This window comes from Leptidea sinapis, chromosome 13 (genome assembly GCF_905404315.1).
Source record: "Leptidea sinapis chromosome 13, ilLepSina1.1, whole genome shotgun sequence".
Taxonomy (NCBI): Eukaryota; Metazoa; Arthropoda; class Insecta; order Lepidoptera; family Pieridae; genus Leptidea; species Leptidea sinapis.
In genome coordinates, this window is record NC_066277.1 from 3,433,288 (window position 1) to 3,456,816 (window position 23,529).

The following is a 23,529-nucleotide window of genomic DNA, read 5'->3' on the forward strand; positions in this document are numbered from 1 at the left end:
TTCTGCACTTTCTTTTATTGGCACGAATATAACGCGACTAACGGCTGATCCCAATATTCAGTCTATCTCTTACTTGAGATAAACTAAAATGTAATTATGGTTGACCTTTCTGTCCCAATAAACTTATCGACGGTAACGCACCTTATCCGTACACGCTGTCTGTCAATGGGACGACGTATAGCTTACCAACGATAGAAGTTTGTATAGAAATTTCAATTCACGCGTCCCAATATACGGCGATAAGAATGACTTATCGGGTATATTGGGACAGCTTCAGATTATTGACTGCTGGTTACTGACAGTAGAAGGTAGTAATTTATCTCTATCTGTAGATAGTATATTGGGTAAGGCCGTAAACAAATTATTAATACGCAATTCATCTGTTTCAGCAGTGTTCACACACCTCTTTCAACCGGAAAACAGCGTACTTGTAGGTACTGTTGTGTTGCGGCTTTGATGTTGTAGGTCGCCATGGAAATACAGGCACCTAAGGAACTCTATCTTAAGCCAGATATTGCCCGTTCATAGACTTACGGCTATATTTTATATAGGTACTATTAACTTAATAAGTATTTTTGAATTACCAATGTGTGCGTTTACTAGTGATAATAATTTGCAAAAACACGGCTTAAAAGGGCTTTTATTCGGAGCGTTTTAACGCAAAACAGGAGCATAGCAGAATATTGAGGACAACAGACCGCGAAAGATTACCTTATAAAATAACCAGGTGAATCATCTGTTCGTTTGGTGACATTTAAAAAAGCACGTACAGCAACCTCAAATGCTGGCAACGATCTTCAAATTCTTCTGGTGTTGCAAAAAAAATGGGTCGAGAGTGATAAGCAGTCGTAAGCATTGCCCCGGTCTTGAAATTCCCGTAGTACTTTAAGATAAGTGTTAGACCTCTTTTATTTTACCGCCTTTAACTTAAACATCATTCTTACAGCCTTTGTGGCGTTCCTCGAATATATATCGAACATCTGTCCGGCTCTCTGCGTGGTGTTTTATATGGCATGAAAATATGCGGTGGAATAGCAAGAGCACGGCCTATCTAAACTGACTCGTTCAGGATGCTTTATCTCTCTCAAGTAAAAACAAATTTTAAGGGTCTCTAAGCATCTGCACATATTCTATTGTCAAGGTCCGGACCAACTTAAAAGGTAAGTCGAGTTACTAAGTCATTTATTGGATGATGTATATGTTTTTACAACATGGTCCCAGAAAATGTATAAAACATAGGTTTTACCAAATTCAAAAGAATTGTTAAAAAACGTTTGTGTGGTAAAGTAGTACTTAGATTAAGGATTGGTCTCCCCAACTACATACAGCACTATCTTAGAACAATAGCTTATTTATTACGGCAACTATTTGATGCTTGTGGTATCTTGACACTCAATGGCATATCTCAAATTATGTAACATACGCTTCGTGTTATTGTACATTGAAATAATTAATAAAATACAAATGACTTACCTACTGATAATAATTTATATGTGATCCCAGTGTCTTTCTTATTTCTAGTAGCATTATTTTTACAAAGTTTTTTTACGCAACCCGGCATTTTAGTTTTAATTATAGCCAAAGTTTAACAGAACATGTGGCACGTCTACGTTTTAGTCTAAGGGATACTATAACATAAATGATTTTCTTAATGATACCACAGTCTCGGAATTGGAGGCTATTTACATACATACATATTATATTATAACTAAATTAAGAATAAAAAGCCCGCCGAGTTTCATGCGTCCGTTCTTCTCAAGTCTGAGACATTCTATTTTGAATGGGTGGTTAGTTAAGATATCATCCCCACCATCTGGATGTGTGGTGGTCCTCCACAGTGTGGTTTCTTAAGGAGCTTTCATCCACGTAATACAAAGCTGTAAAATGAGTTTCCTTGTGCGGAGTTTCTGGGACGATACGACATGGGTACTTTCAAAAAAGCGCGTACACCTTAAATAAAGGCTGGCAACGGTCCTGTGATTCCTTTCGTGTTGCAAGAGAATGTGGGTGGTGGTGATCACTTAACATCAGATGACCCGTACGCTCGTCTGTCCTCCTTTTCCATAAAAAAAAATTGAATTTGAATTCATGGACACCACAGTCGCTCAAAACCAAACCATCGTTGAGTATGATGTTTTTGTTTGGCTACAGAAAACCTTCCTCGTATTCAAGAAAGTTTGACGCGCCCGATCAGTCCTACAGTTTACCTGAGTTTTTCCATATATGAATTCCTAAGAGTATCAAATGATCCACAAACTCAATTTTGCTGATACGTTTAAACGCGTCTTAAGAATATACGTTTATAAAATAATCTGATAAAACAATAATTAAGGCAAAACAGTTGTGTAATCTAGAGATTAATTAGTAATTATAGATAGCTGTACATTCATTACAATATTTACAACAGTATTAATTGAAGAATTCCATGTACAATTCTACTTCATGCAAATTCAGTACATAAAAAGTAGATAACAATTAAAGGTATGTTATAGTTATTTATGCAACTGTTGTGTAATAAGGGGTATTAAAACACGAATGTGGATTTATGTGATAATAGTATCACATGAGTGTTTTAATACCTAATTATCAACAGTTGTATACAGACTTTATCTACGCCCAGAATATGAATCCTCTAAAAGATTCTGGAACAGTTAGCTCACTGCTAACATTAAAACACCAGTCCTAGTAGTACCCTAATATCATTCATTACTGATTATGTACAAATAAACTAAATATTAATGTATCAATTATTTACTAGTAATTTACATTTTGTATAGTGCAATAATTAAAATTCACTAGAATATTCAGCGTTTAAAATGAATCGCTCATTTTTTGTAAACAAAACAATAAAAATATCAAAGAAAAATGGCGGGGATTCGAATAACCTACTTTTTTTTCGACGCGCGACGTTCTGGTAGTGTGGAACGCCCGTAAACGAAAATGTTCTTTTTTTGAAATTCATACAGATACCACGCATCGTGCAATAAGAATGTGGCTGTCTGTTCAAACTCTTTGAGCATGAAGGGATTGAAAAAAAAATAGGAGTGTTGTTATGAAATTCAGTACAACATTACAACACTCGTTTGGATGATGTAATGGTTATTAGAACATTGGGTGTTTTAATGTTGGCAATAAACTAACTGATTCAGAATCTTTAATAGAGAATTTAAAGCATGGGTGTAGATAAACAATTTTAATATTGTCGTATATTAAAGTTTTATCTTAAGCTCAGTGTAACTGGATATCCATCCATCGAAGCAACTGAAATACGAATTGCTAAACGCATTTCCTCGTAATTCAACTTCGTCGAAAGTTTAAACTTGCGAAAGACATGAACGGCTATTGTTTTCACTAATTTGGTTCCGAAGTGTCGTCCTGTGAAACAAAAACACGGAATTATTAAGTAGTTGACTAAAATGAAATAATTTCGATGAACCTCCTAAACGGCTGGACCGATTTTAATGAAACTTTCTGTGTGTCTTCAGGTGGATTTGAGATTGGTTCAGATTCTCAATTCCGTCCACATCTTTCTTAACATATATATTTCTTTTGTGCGTCTGTTGTAACTGAACTCCTTCTAAACGGCTGGACCGATTTTAATGAAACTTTCTGTGTGTCTTCAGGTAGATTCAAGAATGGTTTAGATTCACAATTGAACTACCTCCAAAACGGATGGACCGATTTTGATGATTTTTTTGTGTGTTCCAGTGAATTTGAGATTGGTTTAGATTCTCAATTCCATCCATATAATATAATTCTCCTGCTCATGTGTATGTTAGTGAACTCCTCCTAACGGCTGGACCGATTTTTCAAATTTAAGACGTGTGTACAGGGCCACGGCTGTCAGGTCCACTATTATAAATATAAAATTAAAAATTGTTCTGTAAGCGGCTTAATCCCTTTGCGCGTATTGACTGATACGAATCGACAGCAGTTTGGCTAGCATTTACTAGTATATACAAAAGTAAGGTACACAGACGTGGTCGCTAACTATGGGCCTTATGAGGAAGCTCATTGTCGCTCAGAGGGCAATGGAGAGGGCTATGCTCGGAGTTTCCCTGCGAGATCAATTCAGAAATGAGGAGATCCGCAGGAGAACCAAAGTCAATGAGAGCCCATATGATTGCCAAACTGAAGTGGCATTAGGCAGGGTACATAGTTCCACGGACGGTTGGCTGGTGGTGCAGAAAAGTCCTCGAATGGCGACCACTTACCGGAAGTCTCAGTGTTGGTAGGCCCCCCACAAGATGGACCAACGATCTGGTCAAGATCGCCGGAATACGTTGGATGAGAGCAGCGCAGGACCGGTCGTCGTGGAGATCTTTGGGGACGTTCTGTGTCCAACAGTGGACGTCTTCCGGCTGATGATGATAATGATGACAATGGTTTGGTATCAGGTCTAACTTGTTGAAGACAATCGCACTAAGAGCTGTTCCAATTGTTCTTGTTGAAGACCAGGCTTGAATGAACAACCAGGGCAGAACAATATTTTAGATCGTGCATGGGACTTTTTACTATACAAACAATGAGTATAATTTATCGTAAATTTTATCGACAAATACGAGTCAATTAAAAACAAAATCCTTCGTGGTAACTAATAGAGTAGGTGATATGAAAGGCTTATAATATAATGTGTTACCAGCCTTACACACCGCTGTAGTCCTCGAGCAACAAGAATTTCTACAGAAATGAGTAAAGTTCAGTATGAATTTAGTATTATAATAAAAAAAACTTCGTGTAAAAAAAACGACTTCAAAAACTGGAAAGTATGAAATAACTAAATATTTAATAGATGTGCTACCTATTGATAGGTTTTAATTCGGAATGAAACCTCCCAAAAAAGCCGTATACAAAACACAATTATATCAACAAGGTAAACAAAAAAAAACACCTTAAGGGCTAAAATTTGTTTTTCACCTGGTAGTGCCATATAGAATGGGATGTTATTATCAATTACTAATCTTGAGGTTTGTTTTCCTCCCATTAATTATACCGTCATGTTAGGGGGGTTTTCGCCATAATCACCACGCTAAGCAGTGTTGGCGATCGCAGTAGACGATGTGCTCTTAGCGAAAGATGCTTCAGCCCATCCTCCGATGTTTGTATCCCTTCGTCGCCTCTTACGACACCCACGGGAGGAGATGGGATGGTGCTATTCTGATGCGACACCACACACACAAATGTTGAAAAAATGACGTCTTTCGGCTGATGATGATGATAATGATGAATTATACCGACCTAAGCAATCCATTGGACCTAAACTAAACGGCAAGTAACAAAGTGGGTGCCTAGACAAAGTGTTCTCCGGGCTAAATCTGTCTGGATCAAAATCTTCGGGATTCTTCCAGAATTTACGATCTCTTTGTAAGTGATATATCGGTATTACAAGCGCAGATCCAGCTGGAATCACGTGCGAACCTAGAAAAAATAATTAAATATTATTATAAACAATTTCATTGGTTAAATTTATTAAAAAAAAAGCAAACGGAGCAACTCTTTGATCCGTTTTCTCTTAAAAGTGATACAAGCACATTATTTTTTGTTATTAAATTATTGTGATTTCAAGTGTAATACGGATTATTCCTGGCATTAATTATAAACCTTTTTTTTATTTAAGTTAAGTTTTCTAGTTTATGACGAATACAATAAACATTAAAGATTAAAAAAATGTATATTAGGGCAGAGCAGGTAGGATTCGTACACTTATTTCTAAAATATAATATAAAAGCTATTGGAAAATATATTTAATATTGCTATATACGTAGCATATCTGGCTATAATAATACAAAGTAGTATGTTGATACGAAGTAGTGGTGGTTTTTTAAAAAAACGGAAATTGAACGAATGAAACCCCTACGCGGGTTACCTTTGTTCATAGTGTGACCCTCCGTACAGCGTGACGAAATATGCCATTTATAAACATAGGCTTTATTTTTATCAAAATTAACTGGCCTTAATGGCAGTAATAATTTTACAATATTGTTTTTCTACAATTTAGTAGTTATAAAGATTAAGCAATTGAACAATTCTCGTTAAAATTAAAATAGTAAAACAATTTTTATAAAGTTTTCTTATGTCCTTAAAGAATCAAACAACATTACTCACTATTTATAACTGAAAAATTACAAATTGGCACACGGACTATAGATATAATGGCACGGACGAGTAAAAAAATAAGGACTCCGTGTCACCTAACATAACAGTCAGGCACCAAAACAAGCCGGTAAACGTCTAAATACATAGCCCCACGCATACACTTACACTAATACAAGCCGATCGGCCGCCATTATGAGATTTGCCATCGTCTGTGACAGATCAGTTTGCGTCGCAATAAAATATTATAAAAATTTGGGGATTTTTAAGGGAAAAAAAATTGTGCATCTGCCCATCTGGTGACTCCGTAACCGCACACACACTAGCATAAAGGTGCTTCACTTGTTTATATCACGGCGCGGAGTCCTTCTTTTTTTACTAGTCTGTGAGATAATGGATCTTTTATTGCACATTGTACACACTTAGGATTTCCAGATACTTTGATTTTTTTCTCAGTAATTAAACTTTGTATTTGGTTATATTTTCTTACCACCTGACCAATATAATGTAGAACAGATTTTTTTTCCAAATTGGCCGGTAGAAAGCATTATTTTATGTTTCCGTCGTAACAGGATCTTCTTCGTAAATATCAAGCTCTTCAGACATCTTTTCTAAGGAAGAACAAGAATTTTCTCTTTAACTTATATGAGTCTCGTCCTCACTATCAGCCTCTACAGTTTTCTTTTGTCTCTTTGGCTAAGTTTTTATATTTGTCTCTGCTAGCAAGTGTAAAGCGCGTTTCATCTCCCTGGCTCTTTGTTTCCTCTTGTTCCTCCTCGGGCTTCTTCAGCTCTTTTGATTTTTCTGTTTCTTCTAATCTCTTCTTTTCAGTAGTATATATTATATTCTTGATTTTCTTGGCAATTTTCCATTATTCTATGTTTTTCATGCATTTCTGTCTAATTTAGGGTCAGATAATTTCTGGTGTTATTAATCCGAGCTTAGCTTCTTAGCTGATGAAATCAAGGCAAATGGCTGACAGCTGACAGCGAGAGTAATTCAGCTGCTGTGTTGATTAGGATCCATTTCTTCAGGTATGGCTTAGGGCTTTCAATTCCGCGGCCTGTATTCAATCTCGGCATTTGCGGGACTATGAATTTTCAATCCCGCGGGGTCTCGGTATTTGCGGGATTGAAATATTGAAAATATGCAAATTTTAAAATAATGAATTTATCAAATCCACAGTTATTTACGTATATATTACTATTAAAATGAGATCAATCAAGTGATACTGCTTTTTTCACAAAAAAAAACAAATTCTGAATAAAAAGCAAAACAAAACAAATCGTTTTCAAAAAATACACAACGCAGAATTACAATATCAACCAAAAAAAAAACACATTTTAATCTGATAAATTATTACTTAATTATTAAGTTTTTCAGCTTTTAATAATAACTGAAAATGTTTGCGAAGGAAATACAACATTTTCAAACTGTCGTCTGCCAAACTACTGCGTATTTGCTCTATTGCAGAAGAAAATGCCAGAAAATGCCCTTTCTGCTTCCACACTTGTGGGCGGTATTCCTTTTAAGGGTCACCCTTAAATTTTTATTCTATTCTAAAAGGATGTATCAATAAACATCACGAAAATACGAAACAGTTAATAACTTGAGTTCAAGCGGATTATCCTATTTTGCATCGCATACACGCTTTTTTTCAGTCCCGCAAATCCCGCGGATCCCGCGCCCGTAATCCCGCATCTCGCGGGATTGGAAAATGGTGTGGGATCCCGCAATACCGAGATCTCGGATTGGAAGCCCTAGTATGGCTGGTTGTAATACATACATATACTCCACCCTATGCATAACTGTACGAAGGTGCCCCAACCCAAAACTTGGACATACCAATTAAAATTAAAAACTGCTGTCAAAGTTAGCCCAAAATGAATAGGTACTGACACTATTAACTACGGCAACAATCCATAAACCATAAGAAATAGGATCACAATTTCAGTAAAAAATTTAACAAATCGAAAAATTACTTACGAAGCGTGAAAATACGTAACGCCTCGTTCCAACAAAGCTCGCAGTCGTGCTCCCGCGGTTAGACTGTACCCATAAACGGGAGTCACGTTGATAAATACAAACGCACCAGTGTGTTGGATAGTAACAATATGACCACTGTACGAATGCTGCCTCTGTCCGAATGCTATCAGCTCTCCCCTATATTAATATATTAACTTTGAATATATCCTGTAAACAAAGGTAACGACGAATTCAATAGTTGTACACATAACATCATGTCATGTCTTACTTATTGCGATGTCTTCTTTCACAGTTCTCTGCAACATTGCTCCAATTGGAAACAGCCTTAACACCTCCTTGTAGGCCATATCTAAATAAGGCATGCGCTTTAAATCTTCATCTGTTATCGGTCTGTCCATTTCACCGATAACCATTTGTATTTCTTCATATAATCTTTCCTGATTGAGCAATAAAGTTCGTAATTGAGAAAAGTATTCTTATGGAGTAAATGCGAACATGATTTTACGTCGTTACCTGACATTCAGGATGCATGGCCATCATAAGACATAAAAATGAGCAAATCTTAGCGGATGCCTCTTGACTCTGAAAACAAAATAAAATAATCATCACTACTAGAAGTTTTAGGTCTACCTTCAAAAATTTTTTCTTCCTTATCTTTATCTAAGTGTTCTGCTAGGAGATTTTATCTTTTGATATAACATTTAACAAAAAAAAACAGTGGCATTCCGGTATTGCACGAACACTTAAACAAATACGAGTGTATATCTTAATCTTTAGGAAATATTTTAATGTGTGTATTATACGTTAAAATGAAGTATTATCTTTAATGTTATTAGTGTCGTGAGATCCATGGCTTTGTCCTATCCCAAAAAAATATGCCAAAATGCATGTGTATCTATGTACGTACATACACAATGTATGTACTTCTAACATACAGAGGTAGGTAACGGTAATGATAACGGTGTCGCGAATTCAATGGTATTATCCATCTCATAAAGAAGGTTTCACTTCAACAATTTTGTTAAAAAACAAACAGAAGCCCGCATCTTTGTCCAAATACTTAGATTTCACCGTATTACCTTTAACAATTAACTTTTCTCTGTAAATCAATTGATTTGATAATAAAAAAAGGCTTTATTTAGGTACAGTTAAATCATTTTACATAAATTATTCGATATTATATTAACATCAGCAACTACGTCTGCTTGTCCTGATTTGACATAGACCTCTTACATCTCTTCCATTCGACTATATCTCTTGCTATTCTATACCATTCATTGCCGACTATTGCTCGTCTTATCCTCTAGTATTTTCTTCCACAATTTATTATCTCCATTTTCTCCGCCTCTAAGAGTATGCCATGTCCATCTTCATTTTTGTTTCCTTATAGTGTGCCTCACGTTTACCATCTAGTTAAGTTTCTCTTTTAATGTCCAATATATCCTCCATGCGTTTCCTATTCTTGTTTCGAATTATTTATTTTTGGTATATCGAAGAAATGACTTGGAATGAGTGTTCTAAAGGATTTAAATGTATTCGATTGGAGTATTCAAAATTGCCAATTCTTGGTTTTCAGTCCCACAGTGGTTCTTTTGGTGCCTATTTCTTTAAACTTGCTTCTAAATTCGGAAGCCGTGGATGAAAAAATTACAAGATAATCTGTAAATCTAAAATTAGTAAGTCTTTCCCTGTTTACGTTTTATCCATAGGCTTTTATTGTTGGTATCTGTTTAAACATGTCCTCGAGCACCGATTAAAATATCTTACTAAAAACTCATTATATTCGTCAATAATTTCTGCAAGTCATCTTTCTTTACATAGTCCCAGTAATTTAAAATTCATATGTCTGCCATACGAAGCAATGTCGGCTTCGATAATTTATTCTTACGCCTAGATACAGCCTCTTACATAGCATGTCATCAGGCCAGGTTTATTACTACAGTGTGCATGACAAGCTACGGCTTATACTCGCGATATGTATATAAATAATCACTCAAAATAGAGGCTAACAGTTCGCCGCTAATCTTTTCAACGTATTCACAGCTATCATAGTCTATCCTAAGATTTTTTGCAATGATACATCTGACACTGTTTAAAGATTGAAGAGAGACAAACACTAAATATTATGGGAAGCTTGTCACGTCATCAGTGAAAACTATTAAGTATACAGATTAGTTTTTTGTGAATGAGGAGGACAAACTATCGTAAGGTGACCCTAATGTTAGGTGATCACTGCCGATAATATTCTCCTGCACAACAGAGCATTGCCGACCTTTTAGGGAGATGTACCTCCAATTTTTTTTAAGGTAGGTACCCATGTATGTCCTGGAAATACCAGAAAGTTCCTTGAAAACCGCAATATGCACATCGAGATGATGAGGATGATATCCTTAATTTGTGGTGTGTCATCGAAGGTGGAAGTCAGCGGCAAGAATCAGGTCAAACAGTTCTTCGGAACACTTCCCGTTAAAGATGCGCAAGATATGATGAAGCGATGTCCCGTTTCTGAGATCAGTGTGCAAACAAACAGACAAAAATTCTCAAAACTATATCTTTTGACCTCGTTAACAACGGGCACATTTTGTATTTTTTTGAGTTTTTTTTATGATAATAAGGGACAAGAAGAGCAGGACGATCAGCTAATGGTAATTGATACGCCCTGCCCATTACATTGCAGTGCCGCTTAGGATTCTTGAAAAACCCAAAAATTCTGAGCGGCTCTACAACTGCGCTCGTCACCTTGAAACATGAGATGCTAAGGTTCATTTGCCCAGTAATTTCACTAGCTACGGCGCCCTTCACACTGAAACAAATTAATGCTTACACATAACTGCTTCACGGTAGAAATAGTCGCCGTTGTGGTACCCATAATCTAGCCGGCATCCTGGGCAAAGGAGCCTCCCACTGGTAAGTGTAGATGTGCCAAAATACCATTACTAAACTTAAATTGTCTATATTGATGTTTAATTCTGCAACAGTTTTACTTACTGCAGTGAATAACGTAAATATTTCTTGTATTAGTTCTTCTTCATTCAGTTCTTGTGATAGCAAAAACAAATCCACCACAGAGATATGTGAGCGAACTGAATTATTCTCTTGTTTAGAGAGACTCTCTTCCCGATATTTTACAATACCCAAGCAGAATTCATTCATAATTTTAATGAAATTTTTCTGAATCCGGTAACACTCCGTAAACCAATAATATGGGTAGATATTCAAATACCATTTTGTCATCCGCTGAAATATTGTATCGTATATCCTGTAAACATAAAAATAATCTGCTAAAATATAGAACTATTCTTGTAATTTAAATTCAGTTTAGTATTATCAATTTTATAACAATATTTACAATACTATGACTACATAAAATTAAAACTATCATTACGTGGAAGCGTACCAAGAATACTGAACTAAATATTCTATTAACAACTTTTAGATATGTACAATAATATTATATCCTACCTTGGTGATTCGTCAATTATCATTTGTAAATGCGGAAGTTTCAAACTTTCCTCTTTACTTAAACCCATTACTGTTTCTGTAAAAATACAAAATGAAACTGAGTTTAGAAACAGAACTACACAGAAGTAAAAACTATATTAATAAACAATTTGTTATGTTTTTAAAGTGATAACCCTCACTTCTTGGATTAATACACAAATAAAAAGTGTTGAACAAAGCATTCAAGATTTTATGACGATACGTCACGCGAACGGTTAGCTCAGTTGACAGAGCACTGGCACGGAACGAGTTCGAGTACCGCCTCGTTATAAAATTTTGTTTTTCTAATTTTATTTGTGTATTAATCCTAGAAGTGAGGGTTATCACTTTAAAAAGATAACATATTGTTAATAAATTACTACTTACGACAAACAGTATACGTTGTAGTTTTAACAATATCCTCATAAATATTCATCACAGAATCCGTTTTCAGGTATTTAACTAAGTTATAAGCTTCTTTGTTAAAAATATCTGTGTAGCCTTCAACAGCGTTCTTTGTATAGTTTGGTGTTGCGAGTTTTCGGTGTCTGCGCCATTTTGTTCCTGAAATTATTCATCACTATGAGTTATAATTAGCTGCAAAAGTAGAACTTAAGCCAAGTGATCTAGCCGTTCTCAGAGTACGGCATCTCCGACAATTCCAGGAATCACAGGAGCGAGCTGGCCATTAAGGATAACGAACTTTTTTTGAAGGTCTCCTGTCGTATCGTCCCGGAAACACCGCACAAGGAAGCTCATTCTACAGCTTTGTAGTACGTGGAAAAAAGCTCCTTGAAAACCGCACTGTGGAAGACCGCCACACACCCAGATGGTGATTCGTCAATTATGATTGTGTGTCAATTATGGATGAAATCCTTACTTGTGGCGTGTCGTGCGAAGGTGGAATCCGGCAGCAGGAATCAGGTTAAACTGCTCTTTGGAAGACACACAATGAAGTGACGTCTCTACGCAACGTCAAGTGATCCAACCGCTCACAGAGCGGTCACGCGGTCAAATGAATCCCAGCTGATACTGGGATGCGCCAGACCAGAGATGACAGCAATACTCTATATGTGGCTGAACTTGCATTTTGTAGAGCGCAAAAATGTGTCTCTATTTATAATGCCCAGTCTCTTCGAAGCTTATTTGGCTTTGCCTTTCAGATGACTGCAGAATTGGCAACCGCTCGAGATTTCGACAGCCAGTATTCCGATACTAGGTGAGGCATTAAGGGAAGTGTTCTCCAAGAGCGGTGATACGATAAATGAGATTTTTTTTTGTAAACTTGAGTCTTCTGGGGGTTTAATTGGGCAAGGTTTTAATTTTACCCCATTCCGCGACCTTCTCAAGAGAGGACTCGATAACACACGTTTCTTCTGGCACTGGTCAACGATTTCCCGAAAGACATGGCGTATACACGCGCCATGCAGGTTGCAAGGGCCGTGTATACTGCATCTCTGGTATTGTCATCCGCATAGCAATATATCGAAGATATATCCAGACATCGAATATTGATATGCAAAAGAAATAGTATAGGTACGCAGCCTTGGGGAACTCCAGCGTTCACGGGTTTACGAAAACTAAAATACAAGTGGCGGTATCGGACGCACATATGGATTAATTAAAATTTTTTCTTTTAGTCAACAGGCCACAAACATAAGAACCCTCGAGTCCTTGATAAAAAGGGCATTGACAGACAGAAGGGGAATCAAGTTATTCAATAAAAGTTCCTTTTTCTTTCAAAGATAAATAAAATCTTATCTTTTATATATAATGACAACGGTCTTTGTTTGAGACTCTTTCAAGCCTAAACCACTGATCGTATCGACATGAAACTACCACCATTCGATGCAAAATTTATTATAGATAGCTTATGGCTACTTATTTTTCGGACTCCAACTTTCCTTCCTTTCAAAATTCGCACAGCAAAGCGGGTGGGACCAGTTAGTTTATAAATATAATGATAGAGGTGTTAAAAATCGGTAAACTACTGGATTTAATTAAGTTTTTATTTTGTTTTGATATTTTAATTTAATATAAAGTTATTCAAGTTTTTAGAAACAACGTGTTTATAAGCACTACGTGCTCAATCATGTGTATGAGAAGTCGCGGGTATGAGCTAGTTATTAATACGAGTCGACATTACCTGATCCAGACAAAAGACCACCACCTAATATTTGCGCCATGTACTTATATTGTGGACCTTTGAAGCTAGTTTTCCCACTCGTCAGAAGAATCTGTGAAATTACATAGAATTGGTTATTTAATGCAAGAAAATATTAAGGAATTATTATTAAAAATCGGAAAATTAACAAAGGGGTTAATAATTAGATTATTACAACTTTCGTGAGTCATTATTAAATTATTTATTAATACGGCTTTACTCACGTTTTTGTCGGTTTCGGTACCGACTAGTTTCGGACCATTCGGAAGTCCGGTCATCAGGGTGAGTGTGGTGGGTTCGCGATAACGTCCCACCTCTTACTGCGGACTTCAGCTCGTAGTGCGCGGCTGGACAGGGCAGGGGGTGCGGGGGGCGCGGGGTGCGACGGTGATCACGAGCACGGTATCACTGTTGGTGTCCACGGGTGTACAGAATGTACTCACAATGTCCACTAAGTGATCATCGGCACTATGGGTCTTATTGCGAGACGCGTTTTGTAACACTGGTTTCCAAGTTAGTGGCAGAGCCCAACCCTTGTCTTTATTAAAATTAGGTCGACGGTCAATTTCTACGGCCTCTAGCAGCTTGCGAGACACAAAGTTTTTGTTGTGAGCCAATACTTTCAACCGACAATACTTACAACCGACACCGAAAAAAAACGTGAGTAAAGCCGTATTAATAAATAATATAAAGTGGTTAATATTCTATTCTTCTTACTGTGGCTTCTGAGAAGACATACCACAGATTTGCCAGTATCACGTTAAAGTAGCTTTCTCATCAGGCAGCTAATAGTTGCTCAGAAGGCAATGGTGAGAACTATGCTCGGAGTTTCCCTGCGAGATCGAATCAGAAATGAGGAGATCCGTAGGAGAATCAAAGTCACCGACCAACCATGGTTCGACAGACAGAAGGCTGGTGGGGCAGAAGAGTTCTCGAATGGCGACCACGTACCGGAAGACGCAGTGTTGGAAGGTCCTCACAAGAGGGACCGACGATCTGGTCAAGATCGCCGGAATACGTTGGATGAGGGCAGCGCAGGACCGATTGTCGTGGAGATCTTTGGAGGAAGCCTTTGTCCAGCAGTGGACGTCTTCCGGCTGATGATGATGATGATAACGTTAAAGTAGGTTACCAAGCATTATTTTTCACGGTATTCACGGTAATGATCGGTGCTAATATTAAGCAAGGTTTTATTTTCTTATATAGTAGCAGGCTGCTTTGCACCAGCTAGATTATGGGTACCACAACGGGCCTATTACTGCAGTGAAGCAGTAATGTGTAAGCATTATTGTGTTTCGGAAGGGCGCCGTAGCTAGTGAAATTACAGGGCAAATGAGACTTATGATCGTATGTCTCAAGGAGACAAGCGCAGTTGTAGTGCTGCTCAGAATTTTTGGATTTTTCAAGAATCCTGAGTGATACAGCATTGCTTCGGGCAGGGCGTTACAATTACCATCAGCTGAACGTCCTGTTCGTCAACTCCCTTATTGTTATAAAAAAGCTAAGGATGCCTCCACGGTCAGAGAGAAGTTATCGTGTATTAGTAAGAAGTTTGCTTTAAATTAAGCCCATGAAGGGTGTGATGTTTTCTGAAGCTCTTCAATGCACTAGGTTGCAGTCAGACCACGACTCCAAAGAATTTCAAGTGTCAAGATATTTAACAAAAAATATGTATGTGTACTTTATATGTATGCACGCAAGAAGAATACCTCTTTGGGCTATTGAAGCAAATCATTAAAATGATTTATTCCTCGTGCTATTCTACGTTTTAAGAAAGAACAATTTTGTAAAAATCTTGCAAAGATGGCTTTGAAAATTAATTGTTAAAGAATGAATACGGTTGTATGGGCTTGAATCCTTTGCCTGTCCTAATAATGGACAAAGAAACCAAAAAAAAGTAACGAATGACGCAAGCGTCAGAAAATTTTAGGAACCAACTTCACCCTGTTACTTTTGTGTCACATTGATGCACGCGCATCTTAAAATTTCACCCTCATCATTTTTTCATAACGCGCCTAAAGAAGTATAACTTCAATAATTTAAATACCTTTACATCATCAGGCTTGCTTACAACGACGTTGAGTTGGGATCCGAGCCAGAATCTCAATATTTCACCATACTGAGATATTATATTCTGTGTTACGCCTGCAACATCTGGAATTAACAATATTACATATATAATAAACACACCGTGGTCATACATTAAAAATTATTCCGCAAAATCTGGTACAGGGATCAATTATAACGAAAAATCCATGTCAAAAAAATAATATTTTACACACATAAAATTTGAAAACAAAATTTTATGAACGATTCGGGGGTCGAACCCACCCCCTGCTCAACCGAAATATTTGCATGTTATTATCTGTAAAGTAGATGCTGTAGATGAAGCCACACAACCTGAGAGTTGAACAAGATTTTATGACGATACGTCACTCGAACGGTTAGCTCAGTTGGGAGAGCACTGGCACGGAACGCCAGAGGTCGTGGTTTCATGCCCTGCATCGTTCATAAAATTTTGTTTTCAAATTTTATTTATTAATCCTAGAAGTGAGGGTTATCACTTTAAAAACATAACAAATTGTTAATATTATTTTATAACATTATCCTGTTTGTTTGAAGTTGGAGTAATTTGTAGGATCTAACGTGGCACAGAATATTTAATTACTGTCGTAAGGCAAGTCGAGGCTTTTCCGTATAATTTGATCCTTGTTTCTGGTTGGGTTAATAACAGTAACTAAGTCTGTATCTTTTACACGAATAATAACTGTTATTAATACTATTACTTTGAACTGTTTTCCAACATTCAACGGATCTTGTATTTATGTGTAGATGATGTGAAAAAACACGCGTTAATTTTAAACTGTAATAAATAAATTACAATAGTAAATCAGAATCATAATCTAGAAACCTTAATACTAGAAGTCGCATAACCGCGTTATAAATAACGCGTCACAGGTTAATAGGCCATGGAGTAAGTAGTGATTTAGTATAATTCTCACAAATGGCGAACGTGAAACGATGAGTTAATATGGTACTTTTTTTTTATTATTTGAGCATGGCTGTTTATAATTTCAATTTAATATAGAGACATAATACAATAGCTGTTTTTTAAGCTCAACAAAATGTTCAAGACTTCCAAGTGAGGCGGTGATCCAGGTGAAACCCATGGCAATTGATACAATCACAGTATGGCAAAGTATCTTTGCCTAGTTGGTGTGGGAGGCAGATTTCTCAGGTTATGTAATGAGAATTTTGGACGCTGGCCATTTTGCTTACAAGCAGAACGTACGGTTAGCTGCTGCAGCTGATTCAGCTATCGCCCACCTTTTCAGCTGATTTCTGAGAGGAAAGGTAGGCGATATCATCCGCAAAAGTAGCGACAGTTACATTTTCAGATGTTGGTAGGTCATAAGTATATGTATTGTAGATAGTAGGACTAATTACTGAACCCTGCGGCACTCCAGCCTCAATCTGCCTAATCTAGCAACACCATATTTAACTTGGAATATTCTTTCGGTTAGGTATGTGTTTCGCATTGTAAAGTAGGCCCTTATGTCAGACGCAGTCAAAGGCTTGCTGTACGTCCAAGCTGCCGAACAATATTTTTTGTGTTCAAAGCACTATCGTATCACGTTGTAAACTTGGTAACTTGTTCTATCATGGAGTGCGCTTTTCGATATCCAAATTAATGCATGGAATGATATTGCATTCATCTATTTCGGATTTTAAGCCAATAAGAAATATTATCTCCCAGAGTTTTGACAGTACAGGGGTTAGGCTGATGGGGCTGTAAGATGCTATATCTTATGCAGATTTCCAGACTTGTGAACCATAACAACTTGTGCCACCTTCCAAAGTGCAGGGAAGTTTTGTGATCTGAAAATTGCAGTGAACAGGCAGACTAGGAATGTATTTATTTTCTTTGGCAGTTCTTTCATCAGATTTAGTGTGATCAGGTCGTAGCCTTGGGCTATTCTAAAGTGCAAGGACTTTTTTTTTTGATGATTTCTGCTTCATGGCAATCTGTTTTCCAACAATAAGCCACTTCTTTGTTTGATTTCTCAGTTTATGTTTTCCTCAAGAGCCACACTTGTGTGAAAATTCTTCTCACACGACTCTCTTGTTGTCAAGTGGTAAATCTTTTGTGTAGGCTCGGTATGTCACTTCTTTTTAGCCGGGTATACTGAAGAGCATCTTCTCCACTTAGAGCGTGTGCCAGTTTGTTTACATGGACGGTCAGCTTCTCCTGATACTTCAGGCTGTGTTGGGCTATTTCCTGCCGAACTGTGTTTAGGCCGAAGTCGAAGTATATGTATCTATTACTTATACAATGAGGGATGCCAAACATTGTTCTCAGAGCTTTGGTCTGGAATCTTTCCAGGATATCTATATTGCTATTGCTGGCAGTTCCCCACAACTGTATTCCGTAAGTCCAGATTGGTTTTATGGTAGTTTTATACACTAGCATCTTGCTGTTGGGATTTAGTTGTGATTGGCGTCCCAATAACCAGTTCAGTGACCGCAATTTTCCATCTAGTTGTTTCCGCTTTGTCCAAATATGTTTTTGCCATGTAAGTTTTCTGTCTAGGTGCATGCCCAAGTATTTTGCGTTATTATCTTGAGGGATAACTTTGCAGTTTAGCTTTACTGGTGGACATGTTTCTCGCCTAAGTGTAAATGTTACATGTACCGATTTGTTCTTACTGGCTTTTATTCTCCATCGCTTCAGCCACGTCTCAACTTCTGTTAGGTGGTTTTGCAACTGTGATGAAGCCGTTTCTGGGTTGCTATGAGCCGACAGTAATGCCGTATCGTCAGCGTAAGTCGCAGTCGTGGTGTAGTCAGTTGTTGGGATATCTGCTGTAAAAATTTGGTATAGTACAGGGCCCAAGATACTGCCTTGAGGGACACCTGATTTTATTTCGTGTACTTCTGAGAGATCATCGCTGTACTTCACTTGGTAGCATCTTTTATCTAAGTAAGATTTAAGTATTCGGAATAGACAATGCGGGAGATGCTTTTTTATCTTGAACAGGAGGCCGTCATGCCATACCTTATCAAACGCTTGGCTGATATCCAAAAAGACTGCCGAGCAATATAATTTATTTTCAAGGCACCTGCTAATGGTTTCAATTATACGGTGTACCTGTTCAATTGTCCCGTGTTTTTCCCGAAATCCAAATTGATGGTTCGGTAATACTGCACTTAGATGTTCTTTCATCCTGTTAAGCAATATCCTTTCAAACAGTTTGCCAATAACTGGTAGCAGACTGATAGGTCTATATGAAGTAGCTTCGTGTGGGGGTTTACCGGGTTTCGGTACCATGACTACATGTGCAATTTTCCATTGCCCAGGGAAATGTTCTAGACTTAAGCTGGCATTAAAGATGTTAACTAATTTCATTACACCTTTATGAGGCAGGTTTTTAAGTAATGTGGCATCAATGAGGTCATAGCCGGGTGCTTTACCTTCCTTAAGGTGCCTTATTTCTTTCATGATTTCTTTTGGGCTGGTACTTTTTAGTGGAAGACACATTTGGTTCGCAGATTCAATGTATTTTTTGATTTCCATAGTTTTTTCGGGATTGTTTTCAGGGAATGGTTGGAAAACTGTTTACAAATGTTCTGCAAAGATTGTTGCCTTTTCTTTATTTGATCTTGCCCATCCTCCTTTTCCATCATTTATAGGAGATATGTGGATTTTCAGGCGCTTTAGATTCTTGGTAGCCTTCCACAGCGAGTAGTTTGTGTCTCTCGTTGGATCTAGGTTCGAAAGATAGTGTTGAATATTATCATTTTCTAGGGTGCTGATGAGGCCTTTGAGTTCGTTTGAGAACCTATTGAATGCAGTCCTATCACTAAGATATCCAGTAGTATGCCAGATTTTTCTCAAACGACGGCGCTCTTGTATTTTCTCTTTAATATCCTTTGGATATGAGTTATGTTTCATAGTTTTTCCTTTACCTGTCTTTTTTGGAGTTGCAGAATTGGCAGCAATGTGAATAGTCACATTAAGTTGTTCCAGTTGTCTTTCGAGTTCTTCTATTGTATTAATCTTGGTCTTTAGTTCTGTCTCTGTCGTGATTATATTTTTATAGATTGTCCAGTCTGTAGTGTTCAAGTTGTATATTCTAAGGGGGGGTTCTACCAGATTAACTGTTGTAGTAACATTCAGTATAACTGGTGTGTGGTCAGATGTGAGATCTATACGTGGTTCTATGTTTAAGTAGTTACTATCTATGTTTTTAACAATAAAAAAGTCTAATAAGTCTGGGATTCTTAGTCTGTCGGTAGGCCAATAGGTAGGTTCTCTGCCGGAATGACATTCTATCTTCATCTCTTCTCTGGCTTTACAGAGTTGTCTTCCTCTAGTGTTGGTCAGCCTAGATCCCCAATTTAAATGTTTTGAATTCCAATGAAAGTTAATAAGTTAAAGAATGAAAGTAATAGTATGTTTTGGAGGACAGTATACAGCGGAGAATACTGTTTCTAGTTTGCTGTCTACAAGTTTAATAGATGTTGCTTGTATTTTTTCTGTTCGGTATTCCTCAATAGGGTAGTGTTTAATGTTGCTTTTAATAATCACTGCTGTTCCTCCATGGCTATTCCCAGTTGGGTGATTGTTTGTATACACTGTATAGTTATTAAATTTTATGTGTGTCTTCGGTGTGAATCTTGTTTCAGAGATTAGTGCAATATCAATCATTTCTGTTCTGAGAAAAGTTTCTAGTTCTTGACGTCGTTCCGTCAAGCCGTTGGCGTTCCAAGTGACTACTTGGAGGTTTCGGGTCATTTTTTAACCAGGCTGCTGACCACGAACCATACGGTTCATCATTTTGTCCATGATTTTTTCCATCATTGTCAACATTGAATGTTTTAGTTTTTCGAACATTATGTCCATTAAGTCAGTAAGGTCGGCCAAGTCGTTCTTTATGTCTTTTTGAGTATATTGTTTTTTGGTTTTCGTTGCTTCTGAATAGGTTTTAATTAGGTTTTGATTATCTGTGCCGTTAGGCTTTGAACCCGGGTGGGGACCCGGGTTTTCCATCTCTATATTGCTAGGCATTGGTGTTTCTTTTGTCTTAGGGTCTAATTTAAGAATTCTTTCTCTATACCGTTTGTACACTTTGCATCCTTTGTAACTAGCGGGGTGTTTTTCGTCACAGTTCGCGCAAGTAGCCTCAGTGTCTGGTTTTTTGGTACATGTTGTTGTAGGGTGAGCGCTACCGCATTTAACACAGCGATAGGGCCTGAAACATTGGTTCTTGGAATGCCCAAATCTCTGACACCTCTTGCATTGAATGATTTCCTTTTTCTTATATGGGGCTTCAAAAGTAATCTTCATGTTATTCAAGTATTTTACATCGAAAATGGCTTTGTTGTTTGGTTTTGGTTCTAAGTCGACATAAAAAACAGGCAACGGTTCCTTTGTAGCTCGATGTCTGATATTGACTATTTGTCTCACTTCATGTCCAATTTCATACAATTCTTTTGAAATTTCTGTGGTATTTTCTGAAGCATGGAGTCCGCGTAATACTACTCTGTACGCTCGCTCGCTTTTAAGCTGGTAAGTATAGTGTGAGATATTATCGGCAATGAAATTCTCTCGAATCGTTTTGTATGTCTGGATGTCTTTAGGTATAATTTTTATGACGTGCCCAGATCTTAGTGTGGTCATGGCACCACCCAGGGGGCACGTGTAGGGTAGTGGCTAGGTAGTTCCTACGGACGCGAATAACTCTGCCCCCCAAAAGTGCAAGGACTTAATACAAAAATACTACTTCTCTTTGAGATGTCGTTCTTAGGGGAAGAGTCATTTATAGTCCTATTCTTGTATTTAGTACTGTTCGCTTTCGTCGTTTCCACCGATGATATCGTTACATTTAAATACTTGAGCTAGGTGAGAAGAAAAGGCTTAAGCTTTTTGACTATCGGTTTTTGACCATGCACAGTTAGGACATTTTGTAGGAGAGGCTATGCATATAGAGAGAAAACGTTCCATCCAATGGGGGAGATCAGTTCTTATGTAATTAATATTCTACGGTTAGAGGACTTCGGCATTATTTCCAGTTCCCTTGAAGCGTCATTAAATGTAGTCTTATCGGCTGTGAGATATGGCTGATGCCAATTTCTTCTAAGGTGAAGCTTTCCTTGAGCTTTAGTCTAATGGCGTAGTGTGATATTAAAATGCTTCAGATAGGTTGGGTGTTTTAAGCCAGGCAGCAGATAGAAATCAGATTGAATCAGTTGAATCAGGTTAGTAATGTACTTCTTCTCTTCTTCGTCACTAGCAGGCAGTCAGCTTTGTAATTTTAACTTTTTGTTCTTCGCTGGGCGAAATAGTTCAAAATTAGTAAATTAGTAATGTACAAGCAGGCTTTATCCACATCATTTGTAGACTTCAACGGAGTACGTAGATTGCTTATCTCATCAAAGTGAATGCGGAAACCATCCCCGTCAGTCTTATGATGATATAGTTTCTCAAAATCAAAACTAAGATTTTACATTGATATGTTAGTGTTAGCTTTCCGTCTTTTTATTTATTTAATATATCACAAAATCTACAGAACTTAGATAAGGTTATAATAATACTATTGTAGAACTTACTTCTAATAATGGATTTACAATATTTATAAGATGACGTGGTATTTGTTCGTGTGTGGTTTGGTGAAAGTGCGTGTGTGTGTGTTGTGAATTACTCTTAAATTATACCTTCCTTTAGATTTTTATTAACACTCCTTATAAAGCAGTCTTTACTGTTTTAAAAAATTCAGTAGTGTTCAATTGAAACTTTCTTTTAATTTTAATTTAATTTTACTTTTTTATCTCACCTAACCACCTGAAAACCAGCGCTGCATAAAATATTACTTCAAGCAGCAAGTTATGCTGACCCTACTCCCGTTCGTCTAAATGTATCTGTATAAAATGTTGTTTTTGTATATTTTTTACCCAAATTTTAAAGGAATAAATATTGTTATTTAAAAAAAAATATCGTAATAAGTAAAAATTTAATTTGCATCACGTATCCAACGCTAAGCCAACACTCCGATGACGTATGCTCTATAGATCCTGGTATGTTTGTTCAACTCCCCAGTGGTGGCTCCGTCTACAGGATCTACTTTACAGTAGCTCCCCCATACAACCCCAATAACTTTATGTTAAGACATTGATTTGAAATCTAGACACAATAAGTAATTACAGTCACATCGTCAAAAATCGTCTCCTTCTTGATCTTAATAGTGATTTTCATTATTATAACACTAGAAATAACTAATTTTAGTAGGCTTTATAAGATACATAATAGCTTTAAGGGTAAATGTATGCACTTCTATCATAAAGTCCCAGCCACTGTTCAGGCATTATCAAAAATGCCTCTGCCGTAAATCCTATTACTCCACAGCTGAATATCTAAGTGATGGGACAGCCTGGGACTAGATTATGATTATTTTAGAGCAATAGCAATGACAGTACAATATCGTATATTTTATTAAAAAGAGCGCAAAAAAGGACGCTGGGAGAGTTTCTTGTGCAACTTCTTCTCTCTCAGGGGGCGAATTGTTTCCGAAGCGGTAGTAATATTAGAAATGACATCAAAAGGAATTCTAAATGAATCAATTTTGAAATATGCATTTTATACCTTCAGATCGGCACATGAATGTCCAGGCGTTTCCCAAAAACGGTACCAAGGGCGGTCCAGGGAGTTTGCTTGCTAAATACAGTAACCTCTTGTTCTTGACTCTCCATCGAAGCCACAACCCTACTATCAACAATGACGTCACCAGTAGGACTGTCAACGCCGCCAT

At 37.2% G+C, this 23,529-nt stretch overlaps 1 protein-coding gene across 1 annotated transcript; it reads right to left on the reverse strand.

Annotated features, from left to right (window-relative positions):
- Nucleotides 1-2,782: 2,782 nt before the first annotated feature.
- Nucleotides 2,783-23,529, reverse strand: LOC126967481 (cytochrome P450 4C1-like). Its single transcript, XM_050811970.1, has 10 exons — nt 23,364-23,529; nt 15,771-15,877; nt 13,706-13,796; nt 11,947-12,123; nt 11,542-11,617; nt 11,068-11,338; nt 8,593-8,661; nt 8,348-8,516; nt 5,239-5,418; nt 2,783-3,375 (listed from the first exon to the last, which is right to left on the reverse strand). The coding sequence occupies exons 1-10, from the start codon at nt 23,527-23,529 to the stop codon at nt 3,218-3,220; spliced, it is 1,464 nt and encodes a 487-aa protein (XP_050667927.1). The 3' UTR covers nt 2,783-3,217.

What these genes read in the sequence shown, in the direction of transcription:
- LOC126967481 (XM_050811970.1), bottom strand. Translation starts at nt 23,529, where the DNA reads ATGGCGGCGTTGACAGTCCTACTGGTGACGTCATTGTTGATAGTAGGG. An exon ending in GCAAGCCTGATGATGTAAAG is followed by an intron (nt 13,797 to 15,770) that starts GTATTTAAATTA and finishes GTAATTTCACAG; the next exon opens with ATTCTTCTGACGAGTGGGAA. An exon ending in TGGTCTTTTGTCTGGATCAG is followed by an intron (nt 12,124 to 13,705) that starts GTAATGTCGACT and finishes GAATAATTTCAG; the next exon opens with GAACAAAATGGCGCAGACAC.